Below are 19,886 nucleotides of genomic sequence, written 5' to 3' on the forward strand. Positions count from 1 at the left end.
CAATATTGACACCTTTTTTTTTCTACCACTTTTACTGTCTTTTCAACCAAATTCTGTAGTTTTTAAAATCTAATTTCACCAGATTTTCCTCCATTTTTTGGTCACTTTTCACCCATTTTATTTCTGAATAAAACAAGGATTTACATCTTTAAGACGGCTATAATAATAGTAAACTTCCTGGATAACAGTGGATATTATTCAGATAAATAAATAAAGTTGGTTATCACAGATTCATAGAACAATGGACCATCATTTTGCTGACTTTATGGATGGACCCCATAAAGCTCTCCCCTTTAATCCCCCTTATAGATGACCCTGTCTCCACATTCAATGTTCATGTCTGTGTTCAACCACCTTCAGGTACAGTGGGGGTCCTCAGGCTCTGGCACCTTTACTTTGAGGGTCGTGGGTTGAAAAGGTTGTGTGCGTGTCTGTTCATGTGTGTGTGTGTGTGTGTGAGTGTGTGTGTGATAGAGACAAAGGCTACCGTCTTTTCAGCTATTTGAATTAGACAGGAAGTAGAGCACTGACAGGGATCCTGTAACTTTGAAGAACTCTCTCTCACACACACACACACACACACACACACACACTGAGTTGTTAGGGTCGTTGGACTCTCACATACTCACACTCTCATACACTAAGCCAAGGAAGGATCAATGGTATTGAGTCATCTGGGAAGCTTTTTTGCTCACAGGAGGCCAGCACATTACTTTTTGATGAAATATGGATTCTATTGAACAAAGAAAGCCTTTGCAGAACTTTTCCACTGATTTATTGTCTGCTTAAGTCTTAATACAATTAATCAAGTGCAGTTGAAGCCCGAGCATCCAGAGACCAATATTTAATCCTGATTGTTCCCAGGGTTGTTTTTTTTTTTTTTTAGATGTATTGCTTGAGAACAATAGGAAAGCATAGCAACGCTTTTGGGATTTCAATGGTGTGAAATTCTTGTGGAGCTGCAGGAAGGCCAGGAAATCTTGAAACTCAGATCCTGCTGGGATGAGCACTTGTGCAGTTTGTTATTCCGGAGGGATTCTGGTGTGCATGCTTCCAGGAGAATTGAAGTATTTACAGAATAGGAGCACACGGAGCGTGCAAACATCCGCTAAAGCACCAATTCTCTTTCTAATATATTAGCAGTTATCTGGATCAGTGATCCTGATCATGGAACCATGATCATTCTATTCCCATTAATAACCACACAGGGGATCCAAATGGAAATTTCGCTAATAATCAGAGATACAGATGTTTTTTCTGATCAATTCAACATTTAATGGAATCTTCCAGGGCTTAAAGTCTTTCTTTTGTTATGGTTGTCTCAAAATATGGTCAACAGTATAAGTACTGTTGACCTAATCCTGCATGGTCAGATAGCCAACAGACATCATGACAATTAAAGTATGTTTCCTAGCAATCAGATTCTGTCTATAGAATAGTTAGGTACCGTGAACCTTATGGACCCTGCCTAATTTAACATAACGGGCAAATCGAAACCACACAATATCATCTAAATGTGATGTTTTAGCCTAATTTAGAGTCTTACCGTTGTCATCAAAGGACTCTGACGTATAGGAACTGAGAGACTGCTCATCAGAAGTGGAGTCACTAAGACACGGCAGGTTGTCCACGAGCTCGGACACATCTAGTGGAAAAAAACACATTTATCTTTAAACTATTCAGCTAATAAAGAAAAACCAAATGAGCCTGTTTTTAAACCTAATGGCTCATTAAACCTGATGACTCAGTGAGTTAACCTTGTTATCAACTGCAAACAAGCATTGGTAGTAATTGACTTTAGCTTTAGATTTGATTGATTCTTAATTGTTCAAGAGACACTTTTTACAGTTTTTGTCTTGTGCTGGGGTTAGATGATACTCTCCCTGTTACAGTCTTGTCTAACTCTAATCTTAGACTATTTGGGGCATTAGATGCATTATTAAGTAATGGAGTAATTTAGTTTTTGTCTCTTCAATTAAGTCATAGTTACATAAGTTTAGTGTATTTCTAGTTTAAAAGTGGGACGGGGACAGAGATTGATTATAACTGTTTTAACACAAAGAAGGTTTTCGATGCTTGATTGGTTTGATTAGATCCTGATGAGACCATTCAATTACTGATGAGGTTTACCGTTATGTGTATGGACATGGATAAGCTTCATATTTGATGTTATATTCATATTTTTATCATATTTGTTTTTGAATCATAAAAACATTGACTATAGCTATAGTTTGGCCCAACATTATTTTAGATGTAGTTCTCTGTTATGTCCTGGAGGAGTTTTTTTTTTTTGTGTTGCAGCAATCGAATCAAAGATATCCCATTGTTTAAAGTTTTCTCTTAAAGTGAAAAATGGCTTCCGCTATTTCCGTTTCATACCAGCGGTGTTTCTTTTTAGCTCAAAGATTTGCAACAGAATGTGTTGATTTCTATAAACCAATTGTGTCACTTATCATTTCTTTGATTTTTTTGATTATCCAGATCTGCCAGGAATCAAACCTTGTGTTGGTTAATTTGATATAAAATACGCCTGATGATCTGAAAGAATGTTGTTTGGAATACTGAATGTACGCCTCACGTGTCAAAGCAAAAGTTCACTAAAATCTGTCGACAAACTCACACTTTAGCTTCACCGTCCAGTTTCTTTCCAGTTTGTTGTTCTAGAACCTTTACTCTGAAAGGAACCCTTTTGTCTCATCTCACCTGGATTAAAATCCTCCCGGAGCCGAAAAAATACCATCTCAATGAAGACAATACAGTTAAAATTTATATGGAATAATGTTTGATTTAATTTGACTTGATTTTTACTGATCATGTTAATGGCACCTTAAAAACTGTTTAAAATAAAATAAAATAAATTGACATCAAGAAATAAAACAGTATCTTGCATCTTCAAATTCTTACGCATCTCAGTTTACATGAACACAATGTTATATAAAGAAGATTTTTTTTTAGTTAATGTATTTGAAAGGCTACAAAAAGTAACTTGGATTGAACGCATGATCATGTGGTCAACACATATTAATTGCTAATTTCTTGCCACACATAAAACATACATATTTAACCTGCACATTGGTGGTTAAATGAATCTGTTCCTACATAATTAAAATCTCTATTTTCTTTCAGAATAGTGTTTTTGTTGGTTTCATTATCTTACCAGGGATTAAAAACTTAAGGTTAACCACAGGTGCACGATGTGATTTATTTGTAGGTTAAGAAATTGTTATATCTTGATTTTATTTGTCATTAATCTTTAATAGCTTCTGTAAAAAAATAGCTATTTTTTTCAACAGTTTTTTTTCCAAGCTATAGGGAGCCGTTGCAAAAGAGTCAAAGAGCCACATGAGGCTCCAGAGCCGCAGGTTGCAGACCCCTGTTCTAGAAGAAAGCAAAAACCCCTCTTTCATGTATCCACTTCAGGCAAGCAACAAACCACTCGCACCAAAAGGAAAATTATACTACAGTGTCCATTTAAGGTATTTTTCCCTTTCAAAGGTGGACACAAAAAACAGCACCTACATTGGACCTTTGGACGAACAAATCCCGTGGCAAAGTTCATGAAATACAGGCCGGTTACAACGTTCGTGAAGGGGGTTGATGGGAAATAATCTGGTGTGTCTCACTGCTGTATCCAAACCCTGTATTTTAAACTCAAAACCTGATAATCATAAAGAAGAGGTGCAATATTTTTCTTTTGATGGCTTTAAAATCTCTTAGTCCCCCCTAACCTGTGTGTCTGGTAGTGGATACTTTTAAATCATCCAGTTTCCTACAAGTAATCGTTAAATCCTGGTATTTGAGTGTCACAGTAGAATGCATGTTTGGATGGATAGTCTACACATCACGGTGTATATAATGTCCTGTGATTGAACTGCAATAAAATGCCTGGTTTTATGATCTCAATAAACTGGAGAAAAAAAGACAGTAAGGAGAAACTGAAAGGAGATAATGGATCATGGGAAAGTGGATAAAGAGCGTGAAATAAAAGGTTGAAGCGTTGGTAAAGTGAGTGAATAAACAAACCTTAGGACAACGTAGCCTGACAGGAGAATACATTGGAAATGAGAAATGGATGAACAGAGATTTTTAATGCATTTATGAATAAATTCAGAATAAGATATTCAATATAGAAAACCATACATCAAAGCTACAATATACTCTCCCGTCACGTTTTCTTGCTTTAGGATCTCATTTGAATAAAATCTGCTTGAATTAACTAAAAAATAAAAAAATAAATACAAGATAAAACCAGGGATTTTTTTGACTAGTGTAAATTTTACAATATATTCCTGATACATTTTAAGTTTTTCTAGTCATATCTAAGAAACAAGCACACATGTTGTAACCGAGAACTGGAATCAGGCATAGAGGCAGTTTTGCTTATACAAGTGCTGCTAAGGAGCCAAAAACTACAGTAATTATTAGAATGAAAAGGAAAAATAATCATGATTTGATATTGCAAAAGCCATTTAATAAAGAACACTTGTTTGTATTTATTTAAGTAACTGTAAATCTAACTGTTAACACACAAGTTTACCAATGCAAACAATTCACTTTGATAAAGTTTGTATTTTTGTTTGCTTGTCATAGAAAGATTTTTTTTTTTAAATTGAACAGAAACAAGTTTTTGATAAAGTTGTTTGTATATTTCTAACAAGAGCATCAATTATTTTCACTCAGCGGATAAATACGTACTCGTTTGATGGTGGGATGCAGATTTTAAATGGGGCAATTTCAACATTATTGTGCCCTAGTTTTCACTTCAACATGTACGGTAAATTATATTTTACAGTCTGTAAGACACTAATAAAATCCAAGCAGGATCTTCACTTCTAAATTCCTTGATTTAGTGACTATTGTTTGTGTAATGTTTTGTTTGATTTTGTGGAATTGTTTGTGAGACGTTGGAAATGAAAAATGACTGCAGCCATGTGATGAAAGGACAAGAACGTTGCGATCCCTTGAGTTTCATTGAATTTGGAAACAGTCCACTTTGTGCTCATGTCAACTTGTGTTAATTCAAAAATATGAGCTAAACATTATTATTATTATTATTATTATTATTATTATTATTATTATTATTATTATCATTATTATTATTATTATTATCAAGGTTGTAATAGTTCCACTCTACATTGTGCATTTAGTGGGAGCCCTTGAGGTATTTTATTTACACACTCAGCCCAATTGAAATGAGGTCATGTTTGACTGGTGAACCCACATAAATGACAACTCAGAAATGCAAAGTGATGTATTTAATTTAGGTTGAAGTGATTGATGTTCAAACACAAGGCTGCCAGTTGACACGCCTACTTGAAGAATGATTAAAAGATTTATGTAAAGCCCAAAAGAATCATCAATTTCTTTTTATTAAAATGAAACGTCAGCTCTGACTGATTTGAGGGGTGATAAAAGGGAGATATAAGGGAATTAAGACGACATAGGAGGACATTATTTCAAATTATAGGTAGAAGAAGAAGCAATAACCACTTGATGGTTCCAAAGAAGTAAATGCTCAACACTTCTTTGGAAATACAGGATGTCCTTGGCTTATGACGAGGACTGTTACCTCTCTGGGTCCTCTCCAGATGAAAAGCTCTCTGTCCCCACTCCTCCTCCCTCTCATCTCTCAGCCTCTCGTGCGCTTTCTCCCTCACTTCTTCACCCTCCCAGGACACTTTGTGTGCGGGGCTGGGCTCTGTGCGAGAGGCTGAAGCTGAAGGAAGATTTGGGGCCACGCTGCACACGGCGATGCCCCTCCGATTGGTCACACTCCGAATGTTCGACAGGTCAGAAAGGAAGGTGCTCATCTGCACAGACAACAATAAAGAAGTCTTAACCTAGAGTAGTGGAGTTTACCTGTTCTCACTAAACATAGATGGATTTCTCCCACTGTATTTACAAATCTGGTCTAAAACCTTTGAAATGTTCTTATTAGATATCTATGCCAAACAAATTGCATTATTGTGCACCATTTTAAAAATGGGACTACTTGACAGTTTAAGAGCCTGTATTCCGCCATCTTGAAATCACATGATTGATGATGTCACAAGGCCCCGCTGCCTGTAAATAGCCCATTGTTTGCTAATAGAGTGAAGCATTCAGCCTGTTTTTTGTAGATAATTTAGCAGCATTTTCAGTCAAAATGGCAACTCCTGCTGCTTTTGGTTCTCTAAATATTCAGAAAAAGTTAAAGAAGCCGATGTGGCCAGTGCTTTAAATGGCTCAAAAAAGGTGCCAGGACTTTCTTTGCATGATTCAATCTTAAAAAAAAGGTCAATTACTCGTTCAAATCACTGCCGCAAACTCATTTTTTCCCATTAGGTTGCAATAACAATGTTTGTTGAACTTGACCTCTCCAGCAGTTAGCAGACCACGTATACAACAGAAGGTCTTTAATATTTTGTATATGAGTTACAGGACAGCTGGATGGAGTCAGACAGCCTGCGCTGTGAAGGTTAATGAGCACAACCTCCACCCGATAGACTTAACATCTCCCCGTGCAGCATGATCCCCAAGACCCAAAAGGAAAGAACGAACTTGGCTCAAATCCTTACTTATGATCAAATTGAGCAGGTTTTTTTATGTATAGAGAATTTAAATAATCCAAATTAGAACACAAGTACATTTCCTTTGCTTTTTATTAACAAACAGGTGAAAACTGTCAATATATATATATATATATATATTTTATATAATATATTTTTTTCCTGCTCTTGAAATAGTAAAAACAAAGTGCTGAACATATCCAATAATAAAAATAATAATAATAATAATAATAAAAACAAATGTGCAGTGACCCTCACTGCACTCTAACCCTATGTCACTTCCTTAACTCGCAGTCTTTAGAACAGAGCTGCTGGGACGTGATATTTGAATAAAAACCGACCGTGCAACGTTTATTAAATATTTTAATAGTACACATTTAAATATGACTGTTTTTTTGTGTTTTTAATTGTTAATTTAAAAAAATTTGAATAAAAAACGGATTAAAACAGAATACACAACATCGACAATCAAAAACCAAACACAAAATAAGAAAAACGCCAAAATAAATCGGAATTCACTCAAAGCATGAACTTCTAATTATTTTCAAAAAGCAGGGTGTCAACCATTTAAATAGTACACGAACTGCCGTGAAATAGGCCGACCGGATAAAGACGTGCGTTGCGCATGCGCGCCGGACCCTGGACTAATTTGGATGCCCGGACACATTTGGTACCTACATAACCACTGATGTGCTCTGATAAGTGGCGGAGCAGCTATTTGAAGGATTAAAATAGACGAGCCGAAACTAGTCATACTTAACCAGATCCTAGGACCAGCTTCAAGCTAAAAGTAGAACATCCCCTTTTCAAAACAAAATCATCTCTTTTTGTCTTCCATTAGTTTTTAACACTTTTGTAAATAGGGCTCTTAACCAGAAGTTTTGTCTGTAGCACAATGGAGGGTCTCCGTAAATCTCTGAAATGTCAGCATGAAGTTTTGTGGATCAAATGACCACATGTTGATATCCTACTTGGTCACTTTCTCGCTTAAAATGCTTTCAGAACTTTCAAAGGTGGAGAATCAACAGAGATATTAAAGCTGATATCTGAAGTTTCTGAACAACGTCTCGATGTCCCGCCCTAAACAGCCTCACTTCCTCCCACTGCCTCTGCCAACCTACCAGAAGCCACGCCTCCACTTTTCTGCATATGCATCGCGGAACATAATAAGGTTGCATCGGGTTGCATTGATATAGGTCTATGGGTCAGGTAAGAGCCAAAATCACATTCACCTGTTTGCTGTTGTGAGGCGCGGCCTTGTTTCCGTGCACAGTTCCATATTCACTTTGATTGACAGTCTCAAAAACAGAAAGTCAAAGCCATCACGGTGCTCGTTTCCATTTGTATAGGGGTCTATAGGACGAAGGTGGGACTTGTATACATTAATGTATATAAATGACCACCGGCAGTAGACCATAGTAAAAAACTAGTTAGGTATTTTTTCACATTTCAAAAGAATCATACATAAACATAGATTTCTCAGAAACTCCAGATATCAGCTTTAAGCCTCAGTGTGCTTCGTTTTTTTGTTGTTGTAGGTTAAAAATGCATCTTGGGAAGTATAATTTAGTGATAATGGTTATCATTCTAATTAATTGTATATAGACAGTACTCAAACACCATGGAGTTTGTAGTGTATAGTACTGAGTGTGCCATTTCAAACACAGCCCTTAACTCTGCCTTAAATGGTGCGCAGCTGTTTAAAGGCAGTGGGTTCATGTGACATCATCAATCATGTAATTTCAAGATGGCGGAACACAGGCTTTTGAACTTTAAATTAGTTCCATTTATAAAAGGCAATATTATTAATATGGTGCATAATTATGTGTTTTCTTAGGCACATATTTAAAGATTTTAGGCCAAATTTGTAAAAACAGAGGAGGATCCCTTTAACAGCGACTCTATCAAGTCATTGAAGACCAGAATACTAGATACCCCTGTGTTTGACTGGCAAACGTTCCACTGTGCTCCAGCCGTCACACAACTACAAACGGGATAGGCCGGCAAAGAGGACCAATGAATGTTCAAAGCATAAAAAAACATTGTTTATGTGGCTATTAACAATCCAGAGGCATCTGTAACCAAAACCCACCATTTACATACGAGAGTAATAGCAGCAGCACCATATATACAGTATTCAAAAAGTGAATCTAAATCTTCATTATGATCAACAATCTGCTACAGATTAAACTACCAATGAGCTACACTAATGTTAATCCATTGTAATGACATTTGAGTAGGTGTGGTAAACATCATTCTTATGCACCGGGTTTCCGCTAGCATATCAAATCTATTTTTGAAAGTAAGCCTTTCAGTAAATGCCTCCATACTTCAGGTTCAAGCAATGCTCAGTGAAACCCTTAGTGAGCAGGTGTTAAAGAGAATCACTTAGTCTGCTTTGAACACAAGATACAAAGCCCCAGCCCTAGTACCAGTGTTTGATACAGGTGCACTAAAAGCTCTGAATAGTTCTCTTTCTGTTAAAAAAGCTTTTATCATGCCAGGATGGATGACCATTAGAGGAAGCCTCCTTTTGTTTATCATTCTACCTTAATGTTGTTGAACGGTACATCAGCCTGTCTGAACACGTTAAACCCACGGACTGCACATTACTCTTGATGAAACTTCTGTCATAGTGACAGAAAACAAAGCTCGAGCTGGAAAGACTAAATCATTCAAAAAGGAAGCGAAACTCATTTGTAAAGACAAACAGCGAGGAAGCACTTCATTAATCCAGTTACACGGGATAAAAACCATAAACACACCCTTTTAAGCATGTATAAAAGTACATCTACACCAAATTTGATTACAGGTAGAGCTTAAAGTGTAAATACACCCCCAGGTTTTTGCTGACCTGCTACTAGGGTGAAATAAAAAATAAAAAAAAATGCCTTGATTATGGGCGTGGCTACTAGAGTAGTTAAGACATGTCCAGTCACAGCAGCCCCGCCCCCACAGCACTGCACAGTTACGCATGGAGCTGTCAATCAATGCTCACTGAGGGCTGTGAGAGGAGGAAACCTATTCCGTCCTCCCATCTTTCATAGGAGGGGCGGGGCCAACAGTGATGGTTAGTGATGTCACTGATCTAATCTCAGCCAATAGCAAAATTCAATTGCAATAGCTAACGTTCAACCCATAGAGGGCATTCACTCTGACTAAAAACGCTAAATTGAAATACTTAGACTAATATTTGAAGAGTAGGTCTAGAATCAATAAACTCATCACTTCATACCTAATCATATATGTATTCAGCAGAAAAAAGTGTTTTTTTGGGTGGACTTACACTTTAACTTTTTAAGCCCCAGCCACTTTTATCTGAAAATCACATAGCCATAACAAATGGCCATGTAGGGTAGGCTGCATGTACTGTAGATCATGTAGAATCTTAGGAACATGTTATTTTTTTTGTTCAGATTGAAGTAGGACCCCGAGTCGTTAGAGATTATGTGGAATTTCGGAAATATATGATAATGAGTGACAATAAATCATTTTTTAAATACAGAAATCTGTAGTCCTCCAAACACAACATATACAGTAGAGCATAAAGACAATTCTCAATAGGAAAGGTGAAAAAAGCAGAAATACTTAAACTGATGTATGGACATCAACTGCAGCAAGTTTGGTGATAATAATAAACATTAGGTCAAAGATACTGTATGTAAGTGTGTAACTGTAATATGTCAGTCAAATTGATTCCAATCCTTATTAGTCTTATGTTTGTGGCGTTGTTTTGGTATGTACCATACCGGACCTGTATATCAGTGGTATGTAGTTTCATGTAGGCTCTTATTATAGAGCTCTGTGTTTCTTTTGAATTTCACAGCAGTGGGAAAAGGCTGAGTTGTTGACTTTTCCCTCTTTGAACATAATGGCTTAGTCTGTGTGTGAGAGATGTAGAATGTGTGATTTAATTCATTCTTTACAACATTTAGAACTGTGAGAATCACGGAAGCTGGAGCTGCCCCCATGGACGGGTCCGGTGGGGCTAAAGAGGTTAACTACGGTTGATGGTTTTTTTTTTGTTGTTATTTTTTTAGCTATCTATTTTTAGCTATATTTTTCTAAAAGCCCTGCCTTAGAGCAAGTAATGAGGTAAACAACACCACCTGCCCCGACCCCAATCAACCCCATTCTGTGCCCATGAGCAAGGCTCGAACTTGCCTAATGCAACCATTGTGCCACACAGAAGTCAAATACTGAGACTTTGAAAATATATATTTATTTCTAAAGCCAGATCCATGAACCTTTTTCATGCCCGTATAGAAAAACTGTCACATTTCTTTATAGCATCAGAATATAAATATATATACAGGTTTTCCTGTCCACTGGGCAACGCACACAGAGTTTCTGAAATTTTTTTTTAACAATGTTTAATGTCTGTAGAGTAATCGACACTGAAAAATGACTCTTGCCCAAGGTCTAATAAAAAGTTCTGTATCAGAGCCAGGCCTAAAAAATGAAGGACTGTGTTTACTTTCTTGAGTAATTCAGTTTGCCCTCTCTCCATGCATGAATATTAGGAACATTTTAATAAATATTCCAATTCTCGCTGTCTCGCAATCTTTTAAACAACTTGGGAGTTTTCTGGTGATTGGACAAGGACATTTTTATAGAACTATAACTTTTATCGTGTTGCCCAATTAAAATGAATTTAGATGTCATTATCAAATAAATAGTCAATAAATCAAATATCAATAACTATATAGTAATAATAATAAAAAATTATAAGTTCAACCACACAAGTTCAATAATAAAATGAGAGTAAAATCAAAATTAATTTGCACAAGACATAAATTCTAAAGCAAATTTAGGGTCAAAATTAAAAATACCGTACAGTCAGAGTCACTAAATATGAATAATACAAATTTAGCTTGCATTTTAAGAGATCATTTGAGGGTGTATTACATATAATGTATTACACTATTGTGTGTTTTTCTTGCAGACCAAAAATGTAATTGGAACTAAAATTAATTTGAGAACAAAAATCTAAACAATCCTCAGTTGGATTCCTTAGATAAAGATAAAGTGACTTAAAATAAATTAAGAATAATTAATTCTTAATCTTACAGATAAAACACAATCCAGCAGTAATCATTCATCATTGGTTGAATATTTCTCATTGTGATGTCTACAAGACATACGTTTATTTTGTAATAACAGCTACTGTTTTGCAATGCTTTTATTTTGAAGGTATTTTGTGTTAGTTTAAGGTCACATCATATCCTGTTTGTCAGATGAGGAAATGCAAGGAATCCACATGTCGGATCAGCAAGTGATTCCAGTTCCATCCTCAGGAAAGGACTGATAAATCAATGTCGTAAGTTGTTTAATCTGATTGTGTACATGTTTAAATTAATATTTTAAGGATTATTTGTTTAAAACGTAGCTAATAGGTTAAGGTTAAAAAAACATTTTTACAAGTCTACTATTTACAGGATAGTTAATGCTAGGTCACGTCTTTGTATACAGTGCAGTGATACATTTGTAAAAGATTGAAACAAGATTTGTTTTGCATTTATTGCAGTTTTCACTCCATGTCACTGTGAAGGAGTCACCAGTAAATCAGTCTTAGATTACGACTTTTGAGTGGAGCTTAGCTTGGTGTTTAGTCTACAGCTTCTATGCGTTGATAAGAACACTAAACTCATCTATATCAAAATCCGTGTATCATTCGTTCTTCAATATGTAACAAAAACATGAAAAGTGAAAATAATACTTGATTATAATTTGATTTTGGTTTTGGAAACAAATATCAAATGAGTGTTTTTGTTACATAATGAAAAACGAATGAACAAATTATACACAGATTTATCAACACTCTCTTCAGAGTCCTGGTGCTTTTAAAGTGTAATTTGTTACTTTTTGGCTGGTCTTTTAGAGCCAAAGCACTGCCAACAGATGTGAATACTTGTGGTGGATTGATTCATCAAACTAACACCTATTATCAGCCAAAGGGTGAGACTTCTATTATTTTTGCCAAACTTAACTCTTTCTTGAATTCCAAAGACAGCGTTCTCCCATTTGTGTGCAGCTCAGCTCTGTACCTCGTGTATTTTTTTTTTCTCAGGCACAGCATGCTTGTTTGTCTCGCTGGCTCTTTGAAAAAAGAGTAATTACAGGGATTCGTCTTTTTTTTTTTTTTTTCTTTAAGTGTCCTTTAAAAAAATTGCAATTATACAAGGACAGTCTGATCAAAAAGGACTCTGACAAAATAATTATGCAATGCTTACCATAACATTGGCTTTATGAAACGAACATTGACATTGCCCTTACTTTCATTCTTTGTCTCATTCAGTACATTATGTTGCTCTTATAATAAATGCAAAATAACATTTTCATTTGAATGGTGACAATACAATTATTTTAATTAACATTTCAATAGTATAATAAAAATAGAAGCCACACAATAGAAAATGAAGCCACACAATTACATTGCATAACATCCATGTTGTTCTGCATACAACGACTGTTTCATAAAGGTTGGATCATATAATACATATTTCTATTGAGTTTAAAAGGTCATAGCCAGAATAAATATGTAAGTATACAAAGAGTACTAGGATTTGGTCAAAACATAACATGAATCAAGCAACAGGAGAGGTTTAATACCCTGTATAAAACAGCTGTTTGAGAGCGCTCCGTTTTGTGGGGGGATGTCCCTGGAGTACACTTTCTCAACTTACCTGGGCAAAATTAAAGCAGTTAACTTCTTGAATAAGCCTACATTCTGGGTGAACTTGTCCTTTAGTAACTCTGTAAGTTGATCATTGAAACCGTAAAAGCGGTGCTGTCTATGATGAGAGCTGTAAACGTACGGCCAAAGAAGTATTGATCAGCTTGTGATAGGGATGTAACGATTCACTCAACTCCCGATATGATTCACGATACTGGGTTCACGATACGATTCTCTGACGATTTATTTTTACAAAATGGGACTGTAGACAAATGATGACTGAAAAATACTGTACTATTTTCCTTTTATTTTTCATTGTCAAAATAATCCCTTGATAAACTATTCAAAACAATGCAATTTAACTCAAAATAAATCTTGAATGAAATAAATAAAGGAATAATACAAATGAAGAATGCCTATTAATTAAAATTCTGGTTCTATAGTAAACAATGCAAAACTGCATAATAGTTGTTTTTATTTTTAAAAGTGCAACTGAAAATGTATTTTGTGCCTTAACAATTGGACTTTAAATAAAAAAAACAGTCTTTGCAATGTATTTACGTCAGATATTTGTTTGGACCAGCAGAGGGTGCTGGTAACTCAGTGGTCGGTTGGCATGCAGTTATTCTAGCAGTGAAGAAGAGATGCTCTGCGCTAGCAGACAGAGCTAATAGAAAAACGTGACTAACAGATAGTCACTTAATATTACAGATATTCTTTCGGTGCTAAAGGGGTAAGGAATAATTTATGAACATGTTTAAGCATAGAAGGCGGCCAGAAAGAAAGTAGTTGCAGATTACGCCTGCCGCCTACAATGCTGGACAAAAGAAGGGATAAATATATTTTTTTTTAAACAGCCCTCTGCTGTTTAAAAAAAGTACTGCGATTCAATTTTCAGAGCATCGATGTGAACTGTGATACCTATGAATTGATTTTTAACTGCCTTACGATTAATCGTTACATCTCTAGCTTGTGATGTCACAAACTCCGAAAATTTGAAACGGAGCACTTTTCTCTGTGTTGTAAGACTTACACAGACCACAAACAAAGGACTGGAAGGATTTATTTCACATTTTGTGTGCCAATGGACACTCAGTTACCTCATGTGTGTTAAAAAAACCGCAAAATTGGATTTTTCATAATATGTCCCATTTAAAGTCAAAGAAAAGCATGGTTATTTTTCCAGCTGAAATGTTTTTCCTTTTTCCATAAAAAAACCGTATGGTTATTGTGAGCTCATTATTGCTTATCTCAGTGGCTCCTGAACTTTTTCTGTTTTTCTGGATTAAAAATATTTGGTCCCCCCCCCCATTGAAAAAAAAAATGGGTAAAAAATGTAACTTTCATTATTATTTTCAAAATTTCATAAAATGAACGTTAAGTATGCAATCACATGTTTTAGAATGGTCGTATCTATTTTTCATGCTAAATGTCAGCAAGGCCGTTCTCATATATCATATTGTCAACTTTGTCATTCCATCCCTAGTAAATACATTCCGGGGCGGCGTCTGGATGCCCTCGCTTGTAGTCAACTGAAAGATAAGAGGGCGCATAAGCGGAAATGACAATTTTTCTGAGTAAAATGACCAAACATTCATAAAAATTAAATTGCATTGTTATTGTAAGCCCATTATCATCTATCATATCGTACTGTGTACTCTGTATGGTACCTTCCCTAATTAGGGTGTAAGACAAAATATATTGTGATATTTCACCACTCAATTATCGTATCCATCCAAAAAAAATTCCAGATCCATTTTTTTAACCATGTTTTAAACAAAAATTACGCTAACATGTGCAAAGCACGTAAACGCCCAGTAACTAGGTGTCAGTGAACCACATCAGACATTGTTAAACTACCTCACTCCAATAAAACATATTAGGCACATTTATGGATATATGAAGTAATTTTTTAAATAATTTAAGAACTTATCAGAATCTGTTGTAGAAGCAAACATTAAACTTTTTTGAAAAATGTAATTTGACAGTTTGATAAAAATACCACTTGTTTTTGATATTGGTACTTCAACTACTTGTTCTCGCAAGTTTAAAAAAAATGAAATGAACTGTATTTCATACAATTTTGTACTTAGAACGGTGAAATTTGTAATGATTGCTATCGCGATATATCATTAATATATATTGTTTATTAACGTGACATGCAAATTGTGTAACGTATCGTCAGATTCATGGCAATGCACTCCACCTGTTATCTAATAATAAACTAAAGAAAGATGAGATTTCATCAGTTGTATATGAAAGGTCTTGTATATTCACTCACCTGACTGCCTTCACTGGAGGTGGTCCTGTCATCATCTCTGCTCCTCATGCATGGGTTGCTGATTCCACCTGGAAGTGGAGAGTGGGTAGTTGGACGCACCATGACCTGAGGAGGCCCCCCGGTGCTGCCCCCCACCTCTCCATAGGTGCTCGTGGTTGAACCCGACCGATGCACAGATTTAAACTCGATGCCCTCTGCCACCATGCCCGTCTTACGCAACATGTAGGTTTTATCGGTGGAGATCGCTGAAATGCTCATCATGTCCTGAGGGCTGAGGCTCGAGTCCGACTCCTTACGGAATTTGATTTTCTTCCGAAAGACGATGAAGAGGATGAGGAGGAAAATTATGACAAAGACGAGGACCCCGATGCCAATGATCTCGCCTGGTCCGACGTATGAGAGAGGCTCAGCCTGGACAAACACAAGCAAAACCATTCCTGTTTAAAGCGTAACAAATACAAAATTACTGTAACAAGAAAGCTCTCAAATATTCTGTATTTTCTCATTTGTGAATGCACAATCTTTAAAAAAAAAAAAAGTAATATCTTCTTTTTTTTAATGCGTAAATCCTAATAGAACTAAGTTTGGTAACACTTTACAATAAGGGTCTCTTAATTAATGTTGGTTAATACATTATAAAGTTAATTGACAGTTTAATAATAAGGTATTAATCATTATATTACCTAATATTAATGAACATATCAGTAAATGCAAGCGGTTAATTGTTTACTGCACAGAGTTAATAAAATTATTACTTGGGACATTATTACGTTTTAATAATATATCAATTAATGCGTATTAAGTATACACACATGGATAAGTAATTATGTTATGTAACTTTTATTAATGTTTATGTAGGAACCAAACCACATCAAGCCTAAAGACCCTCTTTCTAACAGGAATTAACCAAGGAGCCTGTTTCTTTATCACAGACTGTTTACAACATAACTGCCCCAGCAACTTTGAGGTGCATAGCTAACCCCCACTACGCAGCCGAAAAGACTGGCCCAACATTTTGAAGTGTCCAGTGCGAACCCTCTTTACGAAGAACATCCGTCTTCTCCCTCCTTTACAAACAGATATCTTTGGGATGCTGTAAGATCACAGAACTGTTCCACTGACCCCTGAGGTGAGCTGTCACACAAGGACACTGCCCAGGCCTTCTCTGAGATGTGTTCCAATGAAGACGTGAGAACAAAGAAACTATATTATGTTTGAAAAGTTACAAATGAAAACATTATTGGAATGGTTTCTGCAGAAATTGACATTGCAAATATTGTCTGTCCTATTCCACTCTTTTCAGATAATTTTATACCCACAGAATGCTATTTTAAATGTTTCATCATTTAAAAAGTGCTTAAAATACCAGAAAACATCACAAAAGTTAGTTTAAGGTATCTACTGCAACCATATAGTAAAGAAGAGGCATAATATGATATTTGACATTTATGTTTACGAGTAATTACAAGTAAAATTCATTAACCGGTTTGTAAAGTAATGATATTATATGATATTTCAAGATATGTCGAAAAGATTATTTGAATATGCTGAACTCATTATTATGGTTTATGTGTAAATCTAGGAATCATCCCTGCTGTTTGTCTTTGTCTCACATACACACACCTAAAGCCAGTCAGCTGAGATGCTGACAACTTTAAACCAATCAACGAAACTTCCCTCTTGGGAGGCGAGCCTCAAAGATAACCTTTTAAAAGGAAGAAAACCACCCAAAATTTCAGTTTTGGGACGCTGGCGTTTTATGCTCAATGCGTTTCCCTTCCCCACCTTTTCATTTATTTTATTTTATTTTCAGTTGAAACAGTTAGATTTTTGGAATCAACAGCTGCTTGGTTTGGACGGCATCTAGTGACGTGCGTAACAGCCGAAAAAGAAGCCCGGCCCGCGACCCACTGGGGTAAGCCACGAGCCACTCTCTAACCCAGCTGCAAAGGCCAGAACCACCTGGATCGGCTGAAGGGGCTATACTCTGTTGAAACGCAACAGAACTCAACGGTGGCACGTCCCGCTGCATTTCTTCAAACAGCACCTCCAGGTCCAACCCTGACATCATCTTCAAGGTACCTGAATGAACTTTCATCAGCAAACTTCACCCACAATAGATCACATCCATACTTCCATAACTACACACTTACACACACTCACATGTTTCACACACAGTTCATCTCATTCATGCCTGTATGTCTCCCCTGTCTGTCTTCCCCTTTGTTTTATGAGCTCTCTTTATGATTTTATTCTTTGATTTTATGATCTTATTATTCAAATATGTATCCTGCATTTTTTTTCAATATTTAGTAGACTAGCATTCTCCTAGAATAGTGATTTCACTTTAAAATCCTCACTTTTATTAGCCTAGAAATGCATTTTATCATGATTTAATTATCCCATTTCAATTGATATTTTGACAGTGTTAATTGTTCAATTTTTAATAAAAGGTTAAACGTAATCTTTGATTCCTCTGATTCATTAAAGCTGTGATTATGGTGTAGATGTTGCTGTTAGAATTCACTTTTCCCTGGTTTCACATTGATGAGTTTAGTCTAAAAACTTAGACATATTTCGCCTGTTAAAAGGAGTGGCACCCCGCAAAATTTGGAGTAATATTAATAATCATTATTAATATTCTTAGTTATATAACCCATTATTAATAACTCATCCTCCTACACTTAATACATGTTTTTAAATAACTGTGCAGTAAACATTAAATATCTGCTTATTAATGCATTAACTTAATGTTAGGTAATACATTTTAATAATGAATAACAATTAATAAACTGGTAATTAATGCTTAATAATGCATGAACATATTAATTAAGGGACCCTTATTGTAAAGTTTCCTGTCGGGGATTCATGGCAAATCTTCTGATTTTATCTCCTGACCTTTACCGTACTTAATACTGCAAACACCGGCCACAATCCAATCGTCCTTTACTACATCAATAAAGCTGTATAAAGTTCTGATTTCTTATCCTGTCCATCTATTCCATCTATAACTCGGTCTTTCTTTTTCACCAGATAGTTATCCACTACTACACCTGCAATCTTGACCTTAGAGCTGCACTCGCTCTCATTTTGAGTCTTCGGCTGACTTCCCCTCTCCTACTTTCTAACACATCTCTCCACTTCTGAAGGTTCACCGCAACCTTCGCCCTACTTGCACTCCAGATGACGACGTGAATTGCTCTTTGGTAAAATCTATCAACCGAACCATCAGTGTTGCAGACGGCATTGAATGTGAACGGCTAAGACCATTTGAAGCAGAATGGGTCATTTATGGCAAAGGTTTTACATTAAAAGTCCTTCAAGTAAACCTTCAAGATTTTGGTAATTCCAGACTAAAGGTGGGACGATAAATTGCGAACTGAATATTGCGTTAATAAAATGTCAAAAGATTTGTTTCCTCAAGGTACAAGTGATATTTATGGCAAAGGTCCTTCCAATAAACCTTCAAAATTTAAGGCTGGCCAAAAGAAATATCATCTTATTATGGTTGGCAGGATAGTATAATCAACGTAAATAGCATTTATGTGTATTTGTATAACTTGGTGTCAAACTTTTTCGTAGTTTCTAACTGTAGACAATTTAAAATGCTTTGGTAGTTTCAAACTAAAGGTGGAACAATAAACTGCGCGACTGCGTGATATAGTGAAAAGGTCAAAAGATGTTGAGGGTACAAGTGGTGTCACGAGATAGAAAATAAAGTTCACACTATTTATTACACACCAAATTGTTATGGTTTGTTTATTAGTCATGCACGACAATGGATTTTTGGCCACTATTCAGTGACGTGCCGTCAGGGTAGGCAAGGTAGGCAGTGCCTACCCAAGGTGAATTGATATTTTGATTATTTGTTTTAATTATAATATAATTATAAATTATTTATTTTTCCATTTCTAATAGCCTACAGTACCTATAAGTTTGAAAGTGTCCGCATTTTGTGCGTTTCATAGCCTAAATGACTGTGCAGCGTTATTTCCTAGAACAGCTGCACAGTCTCACTCCGTTGTAATATCTTGTTGGGAGAGTATGGAGGCTATATTAAATAATTGTTTATGTTTCTTTAATGGTGTTTTATGATGTAGATTTTGTTAGATGGCTAAATGGTTGTTCATGTGGATTTTGTTGGGTTTTTTCTTTCTTATGAATTTTATATTTTGATAAGCGCATTGAGATGACTTTGTTGGAAATTGCTTTATACAAATTAAATTGATTTGAATTGAATTAACACTTGCCAGCAGAAACATATGAAATTGTCATTGGTGGTCTCCATTTGCAACGTGCCTACCCAACCCTAGTGGTCATGGCACGTCACTGCCAATATTCGATATGCTGATATTTTACAACTCATTTGGCCAATAACCGA

The 19,886-nt window shown here is 35.8% G+C and overlaps 1 protein-coding gene across 1 annotated transcript in view; it reads right to left on the reverse strand.

Annotated features, from left to right (window-relative positions):
- fat3b (FAT atypical cadherin 3b) overlaps positions 1 to 19,886 on the reverse strand; it is a 107,445-nt gene that overhangs the window by 7,795 nt on the left and 79,764 nt on the right. Inside the window, exons 46-48 of the mRNA XM_028467252.1 lie at positions 15,506 to 15,916; positions 5,558 to 5,810; positions 1,547 to 1,645 (exon numbers count right to left, since the gene is read on the reverse strand). Coding sequence (XP_028323053.1) covers positions 1,547 to 1,645; positions 5,558 to 5,810; positions 15,506 to 15,916 — 763 coding nt within the window. The remainder of the gene's footprint in view (positions 1 to 1,546; positions 1,646 to 5,557; positions 5,811 to 15,505; positions 15,917 to 19,886) is intronic.

Source organism: Gouania willdenowi, chromosome 14, assembly GCF_900634775.1.
Source record: "Gouania willdenowi chromosome 14, fGouWil2.1, whole genome shotgun sequence".
Classification (NCBI taxonomy): domain Eukaryota; kingdom Metazoa; phylum Chordata; class Actinopteri; order Blenniiformes; family Gobiesocidae; genus Gouania; species Gouania willdenowi.